Source organism: Dunckerocampus dactyliophorus, chromosome 21 (assembly GCF_027744805.1).
Source record: "Dunckerocampus dactyliophorus isolate RoL2022-P2 chromosome 21, RoL_Ddac_1.1, whole genome shotgun sequence".
NCBI lineage: Eukaryota > Metazoa > Chordata > Actinopteri > Syngnathiformes > Syngnathidae > Dunckerocampus > Dunckerocampus dactyliophorus.
In genome coordinates, this window is record NC_072839.1 from 8,978,536 (window position 1) to 8,999,229 (window position 20,694).

Consider the following 20,694-nt stretch of genomic DNA (forward strand, 5'->3'; position numbering starts at 1 on the left):
TAATAAACTAACCACGCGCCTCGCTTGACTGTGAAGGGTTTGCTGTGTTACGCTACCATCGAGTGGCCAGTAACTGTACTGCACTTACAAAACACGAAAAAGCTGCTGAAATTGCTAATTAAGGTGGAAAGTAGAAAGCTGTTGCTTAAGATCTTAGCTTCTAAAAGCACGTTCATGCAAATACGTCGCTACTGCTATGCTATGCTAATATGTTTAGCGATTCTTGGTCCATTGCAATTCATGCCTGTCACGGTGGAGCTCTGCTTGGCCTTCAGTGGAAGGATGACCTTCATTTTGCATCTAAAATCGATTGACTCATTTTTGACTTTCCGGGTTTGGACGAGTTCAGCTCACTTTCAATAGAATCTTCTTTAAAAAGTGAGCTGAGAAGAGCTGGGAATCTTCGCAGTTAAACATTTAACTTCCACATTAAAAGTTGATCGTTCCCAGCTCCCAATTTTATAGGTCCAGTACATGCAGCTCTTACAGTGTCCGACAGGTGGCGCATGTAGCATTTGGAATCTATGACAGGGGTTGTTAAAAATGAGATGTAAACATTTTTTTTCAACTCTGGACGAAGTATACGTTTATTGACAGCATGTGTCCTCTTGGCGCTTGTTGATAACATTTGTCTTCATCTTGCTGACCGCGTCATCATGGACGCTCAAAGCCATGCTGCCTTCGCGTACCCCTCGTCATAAAATATAAACGAATGAGTAAGACTTTTTTCATAGACATGGCATAGTGCTAAAAAAATAATCCAGGCTTGTTAAATTACATTCGGTGTAACACCTTAACCCAGTGCGCTGTGACTGCTGCAACTGTCGTTACGATAGAGGGGCCATCTTATTTTTGCGTCAGTTTGATCGCCGACAGTCCCTGAACGCAGCAGCAGCAGCGGCTCGTGGAGTTGACTATAGACTAGAGTAGTAGTTAGCAATGTCTACTTCTAGTTAGTGTACTACTACTGGAGCACTACTAACAACTAGCTGCTCATCAACGGCTGCTTGGGACCAAAAGGAGAACATTTCTCGGCTAGCTCTAAGGTGAGCGTCAACTTATATATCGATGCTTTTTGTCTGTTAAAACCTGACGACCTGATTTTCTTGTGGACTATTTTAACGACAGAACTTTTTTGTTAAAGAAAAGTGAAATGCTAATGTCTCCAATTGGAGCTAGCAACCTCTAATAGCCGGGCATTTTCGTGACGTCATTAGGAGCGTTTTATAACATTTCACTTTCAATATGACATGTTAGCTGGTATAGAACCTGCAATTCGTGACGTCAATAGGAGCGTTTTATAACATTTCCATTTCAATATGACATGTTAGCTGGTATATAACCTGCCAAGTATTCAACCAGCAACGGTTCACGTTTGGCCAAAAGTGTTTATTCTGGAAGTTTCTCTGCTCATGTGACGTAGCGCGTGCATAGCTTGGTGGTGATGACGTCATCTTCCAGAGCGTTCTGCCAGTTAGAGTCACATGGTTTTTTTTTTCCAATATTGGTGCTGTTTATGTCGTTTTTGTGCATTTAGTGTGGAAAAGAAGCAGTGTAATAATTGCACGCAAATACACATCAGCATATACTGTATGCTTGCATCCAATAAACAATCTACTTTATACAGATTGGACGTGGAAAATATGCAGAAAGTCATCAATAAAAGAAATTAGGGGTGTCCAAAGTGGAGCCCGGGGGCCATTTGTGGCCCACATCGCTTTTTTAAAATTGCGAACAGTAAAAATTGAAAAAAGAGCAAAAAATGCACAATGTAGCAATAAAAAAGTTGAAATCTTGACACTAATATTATGACAACTATTAACTCGTTCAATCCCAGCCATTTTTCAAAAGACAACCCGTTCACTACCGGCCATTTTATAAGATTTTGACTTATCTTTCAAGGCACACAGAATATTGTGTTCTATGGGGATTTAAATTGGAACCTACCAAAATTAGACTCCATCTTTCATCCGCAAAAAAATTTTGTTAATAACAATCAGTAGTAGAACATAGCTACGTTTCAGGAAAATACCAGTTCCCGACTAAAAAAAGGGAGAAAACCAGCTTTTTGTGAAATGATACATTTAAAGCATAACTTTTCACTTTGACAGCTCAAATATCTAAACAACTATACCAGGGGTCGGGAACCTTTTTCCATGAAAGCCACATATTGAAAGCCACATATTTTAAAATGTATTTCCGTGAGAGCCATATCATATTTTTTTAACACCGAATACAACCAAATGTGTGTATATTCAGGGAAGATTAAAGGAGGGACGACCCCAATAATAATCAAGTTTCGGTGTCTGACATGGGAAGGACAGCTGGCATTGCGCTAGAAAACAAAATGGATGGATTAAAATGCATTAGAATGCATATTCTTAATGTTATTTTTAACACTGTGATTTTTGTAATGTTTTACTTTAAAATGTCAGGAAAACGAATTCAAATAAACACATTTTATGGTGTTAAGAAATATCTGAGAGCCACATGCAGTCATCAAAAGAGCCTCATCTGGCTCCCGAGCCGTAGGTTCCCTACCCCTGAACTATACCAACATAAACGACACAAAAAAGGGTGTTTTTACATCAAAATAACCATTTATGTACAAATATAACACCATGAGTTTTCACATTTGGAACTGAACTGTGTGTGTGGACACGTGTGTGGATGCGTATGAGCACGTGTGTGCGTGTTAAAATGCCCCTACAATGCATAACCTTCTGCACGTCACACCTCCACGTTCTTCCACTTCCTCCTTGCTGTCATGTGTGTTTCTTCCATTCAAATTCACATGCCGAGCTCTTGCCTCTCATGCAAAAAAACCCTGTAAAAGACGTGTGCATACGTATTTGGGATCGGCTGTTCCGGATTATAAAAATGTGTAAATACATATTAATACTACACTTTGGCACATATAACACAAAGCTGAGATGCAGGCTGTTTTTTGGTATAAATAATACAGAGATGTCGCAAGATCTCGTGTGTTTGTTCCATAAAACAACAGCATGAACGGAGTGAGCTGTTTTGGCAGTCATCAAGTATTTGTCTTGATGGGCGGAGGCGGGGTCACTAGCATACACACAGTAGAACTAACATAGTAGAAATGAAATTGGTAGATTCCAATACACCTTTTAGATTTCTTCATTGTACTTTTCTTAAAAGTAATGTTAAAATCTCGTACCTTCTCGTTCCCGTACACCAAATCTCGTGCATCTTGCCTCGTCCCGTGACACCCTTAATATGTTTGGTTTTAAATTCAGTTAAAAATGGCCCCTAAATAATGACTTGTGTAATAATTGTTCTTTTCCATGCAGTGAAGCAGCCATGAATCACAAAACCAGTGTCGTAATCGTTGGTGTTTCTTTTGTGTGTGAGTCATTAGCCGCTTTAGTTAAGATAATGACTAACAACAACGCATTTTCAATAGAACACGTACGCCCACGACGATTACATGACCTGCTCGGCCTTTCACTTTACCTCTGTGTGCGCCCACATGGCAACATGTCAGGGAGACGCCCGAATGGACAGGTGTCTTAAGTAACGTCTTAGTGGGGACGTTGACAACCGCTTTCTTCTGCTGTTTGTGCTCGCTAGTAAGTGTGTAGTGGCTTTGTCAATAGCATTTAACACACACACACACACACACAATGTGACAGCAAAGGTCATCACTGATATAAATAGCTGACAAGCATCCCAGTGGAAACACTGCAACCTTGTTTAGCTGTTACTATGACAACAACGCCTATTGTTTGTTTTTCACCTTGTTTAGTTTTTTGTTGTTTTTTTTCTAATGCTGTTTTAGCTATGCTATTTTGGTGAGGTCACTTTGTGTCATGTTTGATGTCATGGAGACTTGTTGTTGTTTATGCTCACTAGTCCCCCCCCCCTCTTGCTATGCAACAGCTTTTTTAGTAACACACACACACACACACACACACACACACACACATGTTGGAGAACAGCTTAAATCAATGCTTGTCAACAGAACCGCTGGTGTAAAATGTTGCTTCCTAGCCCCTCCCACTGCCTTGAGAAGAACTTCTTGCCAGTTGTTACATCATAGCAGTGGATTTTACAGTTCAAGTACGACTTGTAGCGTAAACAAACACAACAAGACTAGCATAGACCTCCACCGAGGCCAAATGTACACTTTGTTAACCTTTGTTAACCTTTTCATTCTTTCTTTTCCTCACATGCTAACGAGAGCAGCGGCTGTGTGCGTGCGTGTGTGTGTGACAGAGACGTGTTATAACTCGTCCACATGCTTCGTTCTTCATGATTCATACCTTGACAGCCAGGCATCCACCATGAACTCGCCTCCCCCTGCCTGCATGACTTCTTGTTGCTTGTTATTTGTTTTGTAACAGTGAGAATCTGCATTCTGTCTCTCCGCAGAAGACCCCTCTCCTCATAGCACCCCTCAGCCAGTGAGTCATGGTGGACTACTACCACGTCTTAGGAGTACACAAAAATGCAACACCAGCTGACATCAAGAAAGCGTGAGTGCATTCATTGATACTCAGCTATCATGACACCTGCTCACGATCATCATTGTTATTATTATGCTTTCATATTATTACATCATCATGTTGTTGTTTTAAGATCAGCGTTCCCAAGCCCCACAGCAGGGGAGATGGGTATTTACCAGCATCAACACACGTGCAGCACAGCCGACTGCAGTATGATCGTTCATCCAGTTAGATTTGGGGTGCGCACATGCACCCATCGTTATTAGACTCTTTGTTGTCTTGTTCCGCTGTAAAGAAACTTCCAATGGTCTTGTTGTCGTTCTTTTTTGTTAGGAATGAATAGAAAGACCGAAATAATCCATCAAGTCAAAAACATGACACGCTCGCTCACTCGGCAGCATGTGTGTAGCAAAGTCAAAAGGAAACTCAATTAATGCAATTGATTTTTGGGTGCGGCCATTATTCACCATCCTTATGTGAGACATGAACGCATGTCTTTCTGTTTTCTGTGCATTTTAAAGATAAAAAACAGATAAAAAGACACAGAGGCTTCTGAAAAACACTCCAAAAATGGCCAAAAACACCCCATTTACATGTAATGTGGCGTGCATATCAACCAACCTCCAGTGACGTTGTTGTGTGAATGCCCTCAGGGGATTGTGGATTTGTCGTTTTTTGGAACTCCTCCTTCATTTTTCAACCGATTCACACCATTCAAGCATCAAATCGTTCAGGAATCCAATGCGGCCATTTCAGTTTTTTCAAAAAATTCCCAGATTTTCCCAACATCCAAAAATTCCACAGATTTTTTCCCATTGAAAATGAATGGGCCATTTTCCAAACTTCCACCATTCGCACATTTCTCAACCGATTCAAACCATTCCATCATGAAAGCATTGCAAACATCCAGGGCTTCAAACTTACAGTCCAAAAATTCCAACCTTTCCCAGCATTCCCACTTTTTCTTTAATTTCTTTAAATGACTGTACTTTCCTTTGATCTTAATTACTCCACTACTTCAACATTTTTTAATCAATTCCAACATCAAATCATTCAGCACAGTTAAGGATTATCTATTTGTCACATTTAAAAATGTCACATTTTTCCCCAAATTCCCATTTTTCCAGAAAACTAATGAACTTAAGGATATTCCTTTGCTCTTAATTACTCAAGTACATATTTTGTCTTTCATGATGTCATAGGCTTGAATACTCTTATGCATCACATATCATTTGTATTCCTTTTTTTTCCTTTTATTATTCCTTTTTTTGCTCATTTTAGTTTTTCCCCCACCTCAGTAAGCTTGGGCATTCACACGCAATGTCTTCAGACATTGCAATCATCTAGTTTAGTTATTAATATTCCGAACATTGTTATGGCCAGGAACCACGTTACTGGCGTATTGACACTTAGCCACACCACACTTAGCCACTAGCTTCACCACACACTCGACAGCAGGGCGTCAGTGCCGCGCTCACAACGCCTCAGGCTGCTACTGAAAGGTAGCGCTACATATTGGCACTGCTGCTGTGTTATTATTTTTGGCTTGGGAAAAGTTAATGCTAGGTGTAGCGTTCCTTTCTGTGTTGCTAAAGTTTCAGTAATGCTTAAAAGGACCAAAACAGGGCAAAATACTTTTAGTATTACATGTTGTCATGAATGTGCCTGTTCCTACATGGATATAAAACCATAAAACCTTTTTGGACGTGTTTTAATAGTGCGCTTTCTAGGCAGAATAGGTGTGTCCCATTACATGCAGTAATGAGCCGCCTTTTTTGTATCTGTTTTTATACCTTTTAGAACGCACACAAAAGAGAAAGACCTCCTGTGTGTTAAGGATTAAGGATTAACGGCAAAATTGCCCCCAAAAAAGTGCACTTTTCCTTTAAAAGTTGAGACATCCGGCTTGACAAAACTGCCTGCAGTCCAAAGTCTCCGTGTGAGGACGCGTGCATGTTGTCACGGTCGTTGTTGTGTTTCAGCTACAGAAAGCTGGCACTAAAGTGGCATCCAGACAAGAACCCAGAAAACAAAGAGGAAGCAGAGAAAAGGTTCAAAGAGCTGTCCGAGGCTTACGAAGTGCTCTCAGATGGTAAGAAGGACATGAAACATGTTTACTGTCAACTGCTTGTCCACGATGTGTTATTCTGTGTCCGCATCTTAGAAAGCAAGAGGAACATATACGATCGATATGGAAAACAAGGTCTGACTGCAGGAGGAGGAGGAGGAGGTAAGTGGACGCCACAGTTTGACGTCTCTTGTCATCTAACGCCATCTAACGTTGTCTGTTGTCGTCCGTCATTGAGTTCGTCTCATGTGACCTAACATCATCTCACTTGTCTCATGTCATCGACCATCATTTAGCATCATCCAACTCGTCTCTTGGCATCTAATGTCGTCTATTGTTATGTATGTGCTGTAGTGCTAACGGTCGTGCGTGTATCACACAGGAGGACAACACAATCACTTTGGCAGCTCCAGCTTCACATTCCGAAATCCAGAGGACGTATTCAGGGAATTCTTTGGTGGGAGAGATCCCTTTGCTGATTTCTTTGGTAAGCGCCCGTCTGGTCAAGTATTGAAATATTATCTTTGTTGTTTTGTCATCGTTTAAATCCGCTAACAGTAGAGTTGTGTAGTGTAATGCCTTAGTTCATATAGAGACGTCTGTAGAGTGGATTTTCAGGTTTGGAGGACACCCTGTGTCCTCTTACGATGCTGGCAACCCTCAAGTAGAGTAGGGAAGTAATCCCCCTGCTGGCTGCCGTCCTGTACCGCAAGCAGCTGCTGAACTGCGTATGAAAGTGTTGATGTCAGTGTTGCTCCACACTGAAGTCTAAATAAGGAGCTAACGCGGCGTCCACATCACTCGGCTGGAATGCTGTCCAAAATAGACGGCGTATTAAAACGCATGCAACAACATATGCTTCAGTTAGCAACTTTGACACAGACAATCAACACGTTTTTGACTTCCTACTGACAATAACAATGTTTTACTACTTTTTTCTAAGAAAGGCAGCCACAAATTCCCCTTGCACAGTGAGTGCTGATTCATTTCGGTACTTAGCCTTTTTAAGTTAAGAGTACAGGAGGTGCTCTATTATTCATGATTCAGCATTCACAGCCTCACAAACTGGCAGATTTTCACTCAAGCATTTTTTTTCTCGCAAAAAAACGCCTCTTATTCATCTTAATTTGAGTGTAATTTCTAAATACGTGATAATAAAGCACAAAAGGTACAGCATAATAATACAGTACGACACAACACAACATTGTGACCACCGGCTTTATTAGTGTCAAAAATAGACATTCTTATGAGTGTTTCAATTATGTTGATTTGCGGGTGGTCTCGGAATAGCAGGGACCTACTGTACACCGAAATGAACACGCAAGGCACTCACACTGGACACACAGCACATGAAGGACAGTAATAAAAAGGTTGAAGCTTATTCAAGTTGAATTTGCGTCTTGCTCGGCAGCCAGTGACCCCCTCGGCGACTTCATCGGGCATGGCCGCCACAGGGGGGCGAGCAGAAGCCGGATGGGAGGCAGGTTCTTTGATTTCGGGAGCTTCCCTTTCGAATCAGGTGCGTGTGCCCTCCCTGGACATTCCTGCAGACGGTGTGCATGTGGACCAAACGCGCGCTTGTTTCCCCGCAGCTTTTAACTCTTCCGGCGACATGGGTGGCGGCGGCTTCACGTCCTTCACCTCCACCTTTGGCGGCGGCGGCGGCGGAATGTCCAACTTTAAGTCAGTGTCCACCTCCACCAAGTTTGTCAACGGCAGAAAGATCACCACCAAACGGTACATTTACACACATGCGTCCAGCCAGCACGTTGTGTTGCTGTGTAAAGCTTTACGTGTGTGTGTGTGTGCGCGTGCACAGGACGGTGGAGAACGGTCAGGAGCGCGTGGAAGTGGAGGAGGACGGCCAGCTGAAGTCGCTAACGGTTAACGGTGAGGAGCAGCTCCTAAGACTGAACAACTAGTAAATGTTGTCGAAACTACACTGAAACCTTCACTTCGTCTATTTATTACTATTAGCGTTCCATAAGGACTCTTCTTGTCCACATTCAAAGTTCTTTTGGTTGTACTCGTCTTTAACCTCACGTGTGCTGAGAATGAATGAATGCTCCATGCATGTTTGTACCAATAAACCACACTTTTGCACTTGGTGTCTTTTCTTAACACGTTTAAAACCTGCCATCGCCATGGAAACCACTGACTAAAACCTACTCATGTCCATGTTACTGCTGCTTGACCATGCCCCCCATGACCTTTTCACTGACTCGTAAAGTTGTCCTCTTTGGAAAACATCTCAGACTAATGTGGTGTGTGACACAGACACAAACACAAACACGTGCTAGCATTGTGTGCATGCATGTGTGTAGAATTCCTGCATGTAGCATGTTTGCACACATACAGTATATAGATGTGTGGAATGTGCTCAAGGTGAGTACACAAGACTGCTGTTGCATATTTGAGGGTCAAAGTTAGTACAGGTGTGTCACATTCCTGACAGCAATATACTGTCTGAACACACACACACACATATATAATGTGTACTTTTCCTCCACAATGAAGGCTCCGCTTGCGTACCACTGTTGCTAGGTAACACCGCAGCGCTGCACCAGTGAGACATAGCCCCGCCTTTCTCTTATCACTGACATACAGTGTCTTCTCAATTAACGACGTGACGTTCAGTGGTTGTAGTACAAATAACTAACATTTTAGACATGACATTTAATGGCTGTAATACAAGACGAGATTTATGAAGAAGTTGTTACTGTTCTGACGAATCACTGATGGTGCTCTGGCGCCATCTTCTGTCAAAGCTGCTGTTGTAATTCTTGACATTCATCCATCCGTCCATCCATCCATCCATTTTCTATACCGCTTCTCATTAGGGTCGTGGGGGCATGCTGGAGCCTATCCCAGCTGACTTCGGGCGACAGGCGGGGAACACCCTGGACTGGTAGCCAGCCAATCAAACAACCATTCACACATTCATGGACAATTTAGAGTCGCCAATTAACCTAACATGCATGTTTTTGGAATGTGGGAGGAAACCTGAGTACCCGGAGAAAACCCACGCACGCACGGGGAGAACATGCAAACTCCACACAGAATTGCCCAAGGGAGAATCGAACCGAAGTCTTCCCGATCTCCAGACTGTTACTGTGTTGGCCAACATGCTAGAATTCTTGACAATAATCCAATAATGTAAAATAAAACCGGAAACGTAAGTTTAAAAAAAAATCTTTATAGCAATGGAGTAATGTTGCCTTCATCAGATTAAGCGTTCGAACGTACCCCTGCTCAGCAATGACTGCTAATTGTCAATAGCGTAGCCGAGGCTGCGTGAACGTGTCTGTACGTCCACGTGAGTGACAGCCATTAACGCCACGCCCCCTAACGACAGGTCACACTCAGTCACACTCGGCCTCATTTACTACATTCTCCTGTGCTGACACTGACAGGAGCGGCGCTGCTGTGGTCGTGTGTCTACGTTTGCTTGTGGCTGTGAAAAAGGTTGACACCTTCTGTAGTTTTGATTAAAAAAAACTGTTTTCCACTCGCCTTTTCCTATGCTCCAACAGGTTTGTTTCGCTCCCGCCTTCCGGAATCAATGTGCACATGCGCAGTAACATGGTCTAGTCCGTGCATGAGAAGGGAGGGGCAACGGTCGTAACACTGATGAAAGATTCGGCATATTGATGTAGTTTTAAGCACGTGAATGAAGACTAAAACAGCAAGTACTTTAAATTGAAGACAAAAATCCGTTTTTATGAGATGTTTGGGCGCCCCTGGCAATCTCGGCAATCAGTCAGATGCCATTCATCCTTTCAGTCATCAGTCACATGTCATCCTTTCATCCATCCATCCATCCATCATATCTCCTAACATTCATCCATTGTCCATTATCAGTCAGATGCCATTCATCCTTTCATCCATTCATCAGTGAAATGTAATCCATCCATCCGTCATCAGTCAGATGTAATTTGTCCTTTCATCCATTCATCCATCATCAATTAGATGCAATTCTACATCCTTTCATCCATTCATCAGTGAGATGTCATTCATCCATCCATCACCCATCCATCATCAGTCAGATGCAATTCTTCATCCTTTCATCCATCCATCCACCAGTGAGACATCATTCATCCATCCATCATCAGTCAGATGTAATTTATCCATCCATCATCCATTCATCCATCCATCAGATGCAATTCTTCATCCTTTCATCCATCCATCCATCCACCAGTGAGACATCATTCATCCATCCATCATCAGTCAGATGTAATTTATCCATCCATCATCCATCATCCATTCATCCATCCGTCAGATGCAATTCTTCATCCTTTCATCCATCCATCCATCAGTGAGACATCATTCATCCATTCATCATCAGTCAGATGTAATTTATCCATCCATCATCCATTCATCCATCCGTCAGATGCAATTCTTCATCTTTTCATCCATCCATCAGTGAGATGTCATCCATTCATCCATCCATCAGATGCAATTCTTCATCCTTTCATCCATCCATCAAAGCTGTAATTCATCCATTCATCCACCCATCATCAATTAGATCCAATTCTTCATCCTTTCATCCATCCATCAATGAGATGTCATTCATCCATCCATCATCAATCAGATGCAATTATTCATCCTTTCATCCATCCATCATGAGATGTCATTCATTCATCCATCCATCATCAGTCAGATGCAATTCTTCATCCTTTCATCCATCCATCAGTGAGATGTCATTCATTCATCCATCCATCATCAGTCAGATGCCATTCATCCTTTCATCCACGACCCATCCCTCATGAGATGTCATTCATTCATCCGTCCATCATCAGTCAGATGCAGTTCTTCATCCTTTCATCCATCCATCAGTGAGATGTCATTCATCCATCCATCATCAGTCAGATGCCATTCATCCTTTCATCCATCCATCAGTGAGATGTCATTCATCCATCCATCATCAGTCAGATGCCATTCATCCTTTCATCTATCACCCATCCCTCATGAGATGTTTGTGTGTTGTGTTGTCACAGACGTCAGCGTTGACGACGAAGAGCGACGTCGGCGCCGACACAATCTACTTCCTGGTGTGAGCGGGCACCAGCGATGCCTGAGGAACTCCGCCCACAACCCTCCGGATGAGGAAGAGGAGGCAGAGGAAGAGTATGGCCTAACGAGAGGAGGTGATAATCAATGTTTGTGCTCGTTGGAGTGGCTAATGTGTTTTTATTGACATGATGAATGTCCTTTGCTTGGAGGTTACATGGACACCAAGAGGAAGAAGGGTTACTTCAAGGAGGCGGAGTCTAAAAGGAGAAGAGCCCCCCCTCGATTCTTCTACCCCACATTTGGAGGACTTGCTTCTTTTTTTTAATAATCCAGCGTTGTCAGCGTTGGTGGCTTTATGTGATTTCTTTTTGGAAACATTCTGTGCTAAATGTAACGTGGACACACAGTGGACATGTCCAGTCATTTATTTGGTATTTTATTTAGTGGCTTTAGCGGGAAGGACAATGAAGAAAGGACGTACCCTCAAACTAATGTTTTTTTTCATGAAATAAATGCTGTGATTATTCTTCACAGGGGAATATTATTGCCTTCTACAAACAGTGCTCGTGTGCACGTTTAGTTTTTGCGTCACCAACTACGCACGCACACGTGAACACGTGACGTAGTATCAGGATTGACCTGTGAGAGGCAGCAGTGTGTCACAGACTGCTATGCTAGTTAACATGTTAGCATGTTAGCTTATGTGCTAAGTCAAGCTAGGTGGGTGGTCTACTGTGGTAAAGCTTGTAGGACACTTGTAATAAACGACGTTTAATAAACACTGAACGACTCCTTTTCACTTTCAGCTTAGATTTTGGTCACTGCTTAATTGTGAAGCTTTACTTTCGCCTTCTACACTCAACTCGCTCAAATTACCTTTTTAATAATGTAGTGCGTGTTGACGTGTTTCCAGTTGGTGACCACTAGATGGCGGTGTGTCCATGACTAAACCGCTGACGCTCAGGATGCTCATAGATCTGCAGCGTATAGATCTTCTAGATAGTGTTTTGGGGAATGTCCACCGTCAGTCTGAGGACATGCAGGCAGAGCAGGTCAGTGTAGTCTGAGGGATGTTGTCATTATCGTGGAGACTCAGCACAGACGGCAGATGTTAACAGCTCTGTTGAGCTTCTGTTGAGGTTACGGGTGAGTGTGCAGGTGAAGCAACAAGACAACTGTCACATGGCAACCGCACCACCTTTCACCTCCTTTTGGACAATTTGACGACGGAACGTCCGGCGTAGAGACATGTCCAGAGACAGCATGACCGCCGTACGAGGAGCCCACCCGCAAGCTGCGAGCACCACGGCGCCCAAAGAGAATGGCCACGCCGCACCGAGTCCCGCTCAGGCCGGCGCTCGTTCTCCTCGCCCCTCTGCGGGGAACACGCCCGATGACACCCCGGTGTCGGCCACCAGCGAGCTAACGCAGACGTGGGTCCACTTCGCCAAGACCTTTGTGCTCATCTTCCCTGTTTATGCTCTGGGCTACTTTGACTTCAGCTTCAGTTGGATGTTGATTGGACTTGTGATTTATTTCTGGTGGCGGACAAACGCAGCAGGAAAGAGAAGCCGTCTGAGCCGAGCTTTGGCGTTCTTGGAGCAGGAGGACAGCAGCCTCGCGCCGGGTCTGACTACCTCGGACTTACCGCCATGGGTAAGCAAGCCCAGCGTGTTGTCCTCTTGTTGTTGTGTTTTCTCCGTTGACAGCTGAGACTGGAGGTGTAAAGCTGCGATGGAAGAGCAGCTGTCCACTAAAGCAGTGACTTTAGAACCGCTAAATCCAGCAGGGTACAATGGACACCCAGTGGACAACCAATGAACGCCCAATGGGCAACCAATGGACGAGCACACGCCACATTATTTTGGGACCCTGTCTGCTATCTGACTTTTTATCAGGGGACAATTTCAGTGGGACATCAGCATATAGGACAAATACTTTTAATCAGGGGGATATCAGCGAGATAAGTACTTTAAAAAAATCATAGGGTAATATCACTTTCAAGAATAAAGACACTTTTTATCAGTGGGACATCAGCATATGTCATCGGTGGGCAAACTGCGGCCCGCAGGCCACATAAGGCCCGTCGAGCGTCTCAATCCGGCCCACCCAATCCCTTCTTTAAACCGTTACCATGGAAACTGTAGCTGGCAACATGACTTGCAGCGCTTTTGTGGAACACTTCAGTTGCCAAAACAGTCAGATGTAATCTGTAGCTTGTAGAAAAAAGCCATCCAGACAACACAACACGTCGACACAACCATGTGGGCATACAAAGAAATATCTATGCGCAATAACCACGCCAAAAACCACCCATATGTTCCCACCGCAAGGCATGCTGGGTAGTTTGTGGTGCTCTTTTCTCCCAACAGTTTGCCGTGTTTGTCGCGTCTTTGCTTGATTGCAAAATACGTTGAAGTAAAAAAGTAGGAGTTAACATACTCTTGGTATCCAAAGTTCACATTGTTGTTGCAGCTGGACTACCCAGCATGCCTTGCGGGCATTTGGAAACAACAGTTTTAAGTTACGTGTTATGTGTAGCGCCTCGTTGTTCATTTATGTCATACGTTAACTTGCCGTGAGTGTGTTGTTTTCGTTCCGTTGCACCGTGAGCAAGTATGTCGTTCTGCTTGATGCCACCTCTACATAGACGGACCCTCCGCCAAATTTGTCGCCCGCGAGTTAAAAAGTTGCGTCTTTTTCCTCTTTCCCACGTGCACGTGGAGATGTCTGCTGTGTGCCAGGTTGGCCAAATACTTTTGCGCAGGGGTAAGCGGGGGGACAACGGTGACCTCATGCTCGCCCGCAATGTTGTGACCACCGCAGGCTTGAGATGCTTTCTGCTGCCTTGGCCTGAGGGTGCCCTGGTGGTGGGCCGAAAGCATCGGAATATGGAGCATAGGGACAATGTACGGCTGTCCCACTGGTGGACATTCCCACTGTTTGCGTCTCCGAAGCTGCACAGGTGTACTTTTGCTGAAACAGTTGCCTGCAGGGCTAAATCATAAAGTGGCAGCACTTTAACGTGACAGAGAATAAGATGGATGTTCCACTTTACAAATGCACTCTCATAAAAAATATTTTCCTGCATTGGAGTACGCCAACGAGCCAAATCATAAGGTACACCTGCACACTCCAACACAGCGCTTTGCCTCAAGGTTGACCTTTTAACGTAACAATATGTGTGTTATTGTACTCGTGTTTCATACTATACATGTGGTGCACACAGCTTTTATGTGCATGTTTCATGTCATGCTTACATTAACCTTGCAAAGGTGAATAATTAAGATGCTGTGCTCCTTCAATAATGCACCATGGACGGGGTCACCGTGTCGGATGTTTGCTGAAGATGTTTGGAGCTCCTAGGAAAGCGCCTGATTAAGTAGAAGTTGATGTTCCTGTCACTTCCCCCGGATGACGTGCTAGTAAATGCCGGATAAGCACTTAGCGGTGCCCGTTAGGAATAGAACCGTCCTCTGTCGCTGCCTTGCTGCATGCCATAACTCAAGCAGCTGCTGCATCATTTAACCCTTTCACGCCGTGTTTCTTTTCGACAAAGCTCGAGCGGAGTCAGTGTCTTATTGACTCGTCACGATGGTGAGAGTGCGAGAGTGAGGATGGGTGCGATCCAAGCACTGCTCGTGTCTGCATAGGACGCTGCCCGTTTGTTGTCCTGCCTCAGCGCTTCCCACAGGGCTGCGATCTATTTGTGGTGTCTAATTTGTATGAATGTTTTTTTTAAAAGGTTAAAAAAAAACGTGACAGTAACCCCGCTTCAAATTTCACGGCTTCACTCTATCACGGCTTTTCAAAAATGCATTCATGAATAAATCATGCAGTTTCGTGGTTGAAGACCATCAAAAATGAACCTTTAAGCACATTTTTTGCCTATATGAAGCATTTTCAAGCATAAAAATGTCTGAATGACCTAAAATACAAATATAAGGCATTCAGAAGATTCATTCAAAGACGTTGTCAGGATTGATCGCTGGAACGATAGGCTTTTATTGCAGGTTTGAATGACCTCACAATTGGCACAATAACCCCTGACACGAGCTCCTTTTGCAGCTGTAACCCATACCAACCTCCTACGTTACTTCCTGTCCGCCGCCCACTCAATTCCCCCCAAATAAGAGCCTTATTTACAGTATGTCTTAAATGGCTTATTTTCTGATATGTATTAGGTAATACGGGTGTTAGGGTGACTATTGGGGTGTTCGGTTATGTCTAGAGGGCTCTAATAATGTTAAAAATTGTATTTAGAAGTTCGTAAACAGCTTTTCTATGTTCTAACTACGAAAATCTGTCTGGAACCAACTAACCGCAATTACTGTACAGATGTTTAAAGACAAATGTTTGTGTTATTGTTAGTATCAACGTGTAAGCGTTTTCTTGTTTTGCTCAAATTTTTCATTTTTGTTGACAATGTGCCACAGGCCCCATGGTCCGCAAATGGTCCTGCACGTTGGACACCCCTGGTTTACGTTAGCACAGCGGACCCCAACCCCCGGGCCGCGGGTCATTTGGTACCAGGAAGCACAGAAAGAAAAAATAATTTCCATTATTTCATTTTTTTGTGTGCTTTATTTTGAAAAGTGGCCGGATTCTCTGTGTTACATCCGTCTCATTTGACGCATGTCCATTGTGCGTGTGCTAACTTTATCTCATGCCGCACAGATAGACTACTACTGTATTTTTACCATTTTTCTTTCACCTCATATTTGGTCTCAAATGCCGATACTATGTGGGGATGCATAAAGGTAAGTTTTGATGACTTATTGAGTGCTAATGTGCACGTTTGTCTCAAGTTAATTGATGCTAGCGCACTGCCTTTTCCCACACATGTAATCATCTCTCTGGAAAAACTCGGCTGGAACTTGAACAGGTGGATGGTGGGTCGGCATTCATTTAGTGCTTTTAATTTGATGTTATTCATGTCTTAGTTTTACACAATACATAATAAATGAGATAAATTAGATCGCTACAATGTACGAACCCCCCCCCCCGGAACACGTCTGTGGATCAAAAAAGGTTGGGGACCACTGTGTTAGCACACAACCGCTCTGTCTTCTTAGCGCTATCGCTAGTCATGAATCCCACCACAGTTTGTGATTTGTGAAACCTTTATTCTATTTGGGTTGTGAAAATCCAATAAAGGCACATTTAGACGTTGTTTTTGCTCAGCGCCTTGTCATACATCTATGCACAATGATGTTTACTGAGGGGTCATATTGAGTTCATGTCCCTTTTCTGGCATTTTCACAAAGAAAAAAGGTTTCACAAATCACAAACTGTGTTTTTATGAACCTTTGGGGTCTGTAGATTAATCCGGTCCGGATCTGAGAAGTCTAAGCCTAGTTGTTTTCAGAGTGGACCAGGTCTAATATGGACTAGAGTTGGAAAACATAGAGCAATGTACCTTTATTGGATTTTCGCAAATAGAATAAAGGTTTCATAAATAACAAATTGTGTTTTTATGAATCTTTGGGTTTTTGTAGATGAATCCAGTCCAGATTTGAGAAGTCTCTCCATAGTGGTTTTCAAAGTGGACCAGGTCTAATATGGTTTAAAGGCTGAAAATGTATTTTTATTGGATTTTCACAAATAGTATAAAGGTTTCAAAAATCAGAAACTGTGTTTTTATGAATCTTTGGGGTGTGAAGATGAATCCAGTTCACATTTGAAAAATCTAGGTCTAGTGATTTTTGAAGTGGACCGGGTCTAATATGGACTGGGTGCTAAAAAAAACCATCTAAATGTGCCTTTATTGCATTTTCACCGAAAACTGCTCATTACGTCCATCCATCCATCCATTTATATGCTGCTTGGCCTCACTAGTGTGAGGATAGGCTGGAGTCTATCCCAGCAGGCTTTAGGCTTTAGGCGGGGTACACCCTGGACTGGTTGTCAGCCAATCACACACATAGACAAACAACTCATACCTTTGGGCAAGTTAGAGTCTCCAATTAAGCTAGCATGGGAGGAAACCCATGCACGCATGCAAGCGGAGACACCCAAGCGGAGATTCCAACCCAGATCTTCCCGATCTACTGACGGTGTGGCCCGCCACTAGGCCGCCGTGCTCATTATACGTCTGTTCCACTTTAAATTTCCCCTTAAAGTGGCGAATCGGATGTCTGGATCCTTCAGTTTTCCTGACCGCTTGTATTTGTTTATGGAGTAAAGTTTTCTTTTAATGCGTGCTGTGTGGGAATTCGGAGCTTAGTTCCGATGAATACCGCCATCTAAATCCATTCGTAGCAGCGCCAATTTGTTAGTGGACAGCAAGAAATAAACGTATGGGAAACACTATCTTCTCGCAAGGCCGCACTAAGAGGACATTCATCAGGGGTTGTCTCTGCCTGCTTGTCCTCGTATTTGTCAAGGAGGCAGTAAGGGAGTCGGTGTTCAGTTGGGTTTAATGAAGACAGCAAGGAGTTGATTAATCCTTACTTTGTTGTTGTCTTCACAGCAGTAAGAGAGTCAGTAGGAGGACACATAATCACCGTCATCAGACATGCTTACGCTTTTATTGTATGTGTTGAATGTGTCACACGTGCTGGAGATGCGCCTGTGACTTTGTCTGCTGTGTCTCCCTGTAGGTCCACTTCCCAGACGTGGAGCGAGTGGAGTGGCTAAACAAGGTAAAGCTGCCGGCGGCTGTCTTCTCGCATTATTTGCTCGAGTGAAGCCTCGTCTGTGCGCTTTGGCGAGACAGGGTGCCAAGATTGTCTTTATATGATGCGATCCCGCAGCACTCTGACACGAGCAAACAAACACACATGAACGTTCATGAATGTTCACGATCCCACACCTCATTTGTTGATGTGTCATTTGCATAGCAATCAGAATAACAGGAATGATAATAATAATAAATGTCTGTTTGAGAAGTCGTTACAGCGGAAGAATACGCTACACACACACACACACACAGCTACACTACTCTCAACACTCCACTGTGGTGACCGTCATTAAGGATAGAGATCATGTTGTTGCGTCGACGTCAGGGGTGTCCAAACATTTTCCAGTGAGGAAAAATGAAAGCATACATGGGCCACTTTCATATTTTGTAAAGCAAAACATGTAGATATGCTAAGAAGTTGGATATATGTCAAGAAAAAACTGCATGTCAGTTTTGTGATACTGGTGAAAAAGACTATTATTCGTATTAAATTCGCTCTTTAACTTAAATAATCTTTGCAAATGTTCATTTCGGAATATTCAGAGTTAATTCCCATAAGATTTTGAATTTATTCCCATAATATTATATGATAGAAATACAGTGGTGTGAAAAAGTGTTTGCCCCCTTGCTGATTGTTTTTTTTTCATGTTTGTCACACTTAAGTGTTTCAGATCATCAAACAAATGTAAATATTAGTCAATGACAACACAACTGAACACAAAATGCAGTTTTTAAATGAAACTTTTTATTATTTAGGGAGAAAAAAAGTGATTGCCTCCTAAACCTAATAACTGGTTGGGCCACCCTTAGCAGCAACAACTGCAATCAAGCGTTTGTGATAACTTGCAATGAGTCTCTTACAGCGCTGTGGAGGAATTTTGGCCCACTCATCTTTGCAGAATTGTTGTAATTCAGCCACATTGGAGGGTTTTCCAGCATGAAGCACCTTTTTAAGGTCATGCCACAGCATCTCAATAGGATTCAGGTCAGGACTTTGACTAGACCACTCCAAAGTCTTCATTTTGTTTTTCTTCAGCCTTGCTGGTGTGTTTTGGATCATTGTCCTGCTGTAGAACCCAAGTTGGTTTCAGCTTGAGGTCACCAACAGATGGCCGGACATTCTCCTTCAGGATTTTTTGGTAGACATCAGAATTGCTGGTTCCATTTATCACAGCAAGTCTTCCAGGTCCTGAAGCAGCAAAACAGCCCCAGACCATCACACTACCACCACCACATTTTACTGTTGGTATGATGTTCTTTTCTGAAATGCGGCGTTACTTTTACGCCAGATGTAATGGGACACGCACTTTCCAAAAAGTTCAACTTTTGTCTCGTCAGACCACAGAGTATTTTCCCAAAGGTCTTTGAGATCATCAAGATGTTTTCTGGCAAAATTGAGAGCACTTTGGACACCCCTGGTCTACTTGGATATTGTAAGAATGACGAGCAACAATCTCTTTATAGCAAAAACAAAACAGGCTACTGTTGGCGGCAACCACGTCAAAACAACATCAGCAAACTCAACTGTCCTCCTCCCACACCCACAGTCAGGACTCATGTCACGTTCCCAGTTGGAAACCTGTAATCACAATAATCATAAGAGCAATCCTAATCATACTCATGATAATGATGATGTCAGACGCTGAAGCAGATGTGGCCGTACATCAGCAAGTATCTGGAGAAGCTGTTTCGAGAGACGGTGGAGCCGGCGGTGAAGGAGTCCAACGTCCATCTCAGCACCTTCTGCTTCAGCAAGATGGACTTTGGAGACAAAGTGAGTCTGTTTGTCCTTCTACCTTTGTTAAAGTGCTAAAAGTGGTGTGATCTCTGCGTGAAAGACCGGAGACCAAATGTTCTCCGCCGAGGGCTACATGTAGATCAATTGAATTCTTCACATTTTAATTCATGAAACACGCTAAAATCAATCTAATGCGTTTCTTGAGACAGCCGCTAACTAGCAAGTTAAACTGAAGAAGCCAAAAACTTCCAAAAACCACTTCCACACGGAATGGGAGGAGAGCTTTTTTCCATTCTATCACGTCAGACATGCTATGGCTGATTTCATGATTTCATGCAGTGGTAAGCTAATGCAATGTAAGGTAATGCCTCAATGTTTTGTGGCATTACTGCCCCCTAGTGACCAGAATACTACACGTCACTTGTATTTCAATATGATTTGACGAATAATAGACCATAGTCTACCAAGAAACCGCGATCGTTTGTTAAATAATTTCTGAAAAAAACGCGACATAACGAGGTACGACTGTACAAGGCATTCGAAAGACGCATTCAAAGACACTGATGTAGTATTCTACACTAGTCACTAGCTGTCAGTTGTGTTACTGCAATGTGCGGAGAGACACACAATCACCAGACTTTACTGCTGTAAGAACAGGCACAATCATCCAGAATAAAAATCCTTAATAAAAAAACAAACTCCTGTTCGGCCGTAACCCACG

The 20,694-nt window shown here is 43.2% G+C and overlaps 2 protein-coding genes across 6 annotated transcripts in view; both read left to right on the plus strand.

Annotated features, from left to right (window-relative positions):
• Positions 1–829: 829 nt before the first annotated feature.
• Positions 830–12,336, plus strand: dnajb6b (DnaJ heat shock protein family (Hsp40) member B6b). Its single transcript, XM_054766421.1, has 10 exons — positions 830–1,046; positions 4,399–4,502; positions 6,455–6,564; positions 6,637–6,702; positions 6,923–7,027; positions 7,952–8,059; positions 8,133–8,277; positions 8,360–8,430; positions 11,538–11,687; positions 11,763–12,336. The coding sequence occupies exons 2-10, from the start codon at positions 4,438–4,440 to the stop codon at positions 11,876–11,878; spliced, it is 936 nt and encodes a 311-aa protein (XP_054622396.1). The 5' UTR covers positions 830–1,046; positions 4,399–4,437; the 3' UTR covers positions 11,879–12,336.
• Positions 12,337–12,502: 166 nt separating this feature from the next.
• Positions 12,503–20,694, plus strand: part of esyt2b (extended synaptotagmin-like protein 2b) — a 44,280-nt gene continuing 36,088 nt past the window's right edge. The window contains exons 1-3 of one of the 5 annotated variants that reach the window (XM_054765750.1): positions 12,503–13,209; positions 18,156–18,197; positions 19,875–20,009. In XM_054765750.1, coding sequence (XP_054621725.1) covers positions 12,802–13,209; positions 18,156–18,197; positions 19,875–20,009 — 585 coding nt within the window. In that variant the 5' untranslated portion in view covers positions 12,503–12,801. Of the gene's footprint in view, positions 13,210–15,785; positions 16,314–18,155; positions 18,198–19,874; positions 20,010–20,694 lie in introns of those variants that run through there. The other 4 variants (XM_054765751.1, XM_054765752.1, XM_054765753.1 and 1 more) reach the window with 4 other exon arrangements.

Coding starts and splice junctions, on each gene's coding strand:
- dnajb6b (XM_054766421.1), top strand. CDS start 4,438: ATGGTGGACTACTACCACGTCTTAGGAGTACACAAAAATGCAACACCA. Junction 7,028..7,951: donor TCCCTTTGCTGATTTCTTTG/GTAAGCGCCCGT, acceptor CTTGCTCGGCAG/CCAGTGACCCCCTCGGCGAC. Junction 8,060..8,132: donor GAGCTTCCCTTTCGAATCAG/GTGCGTGTGCCC, acceptor GTTTCCCCGCAG/CTTTTAACTCTTCCGGCGAC.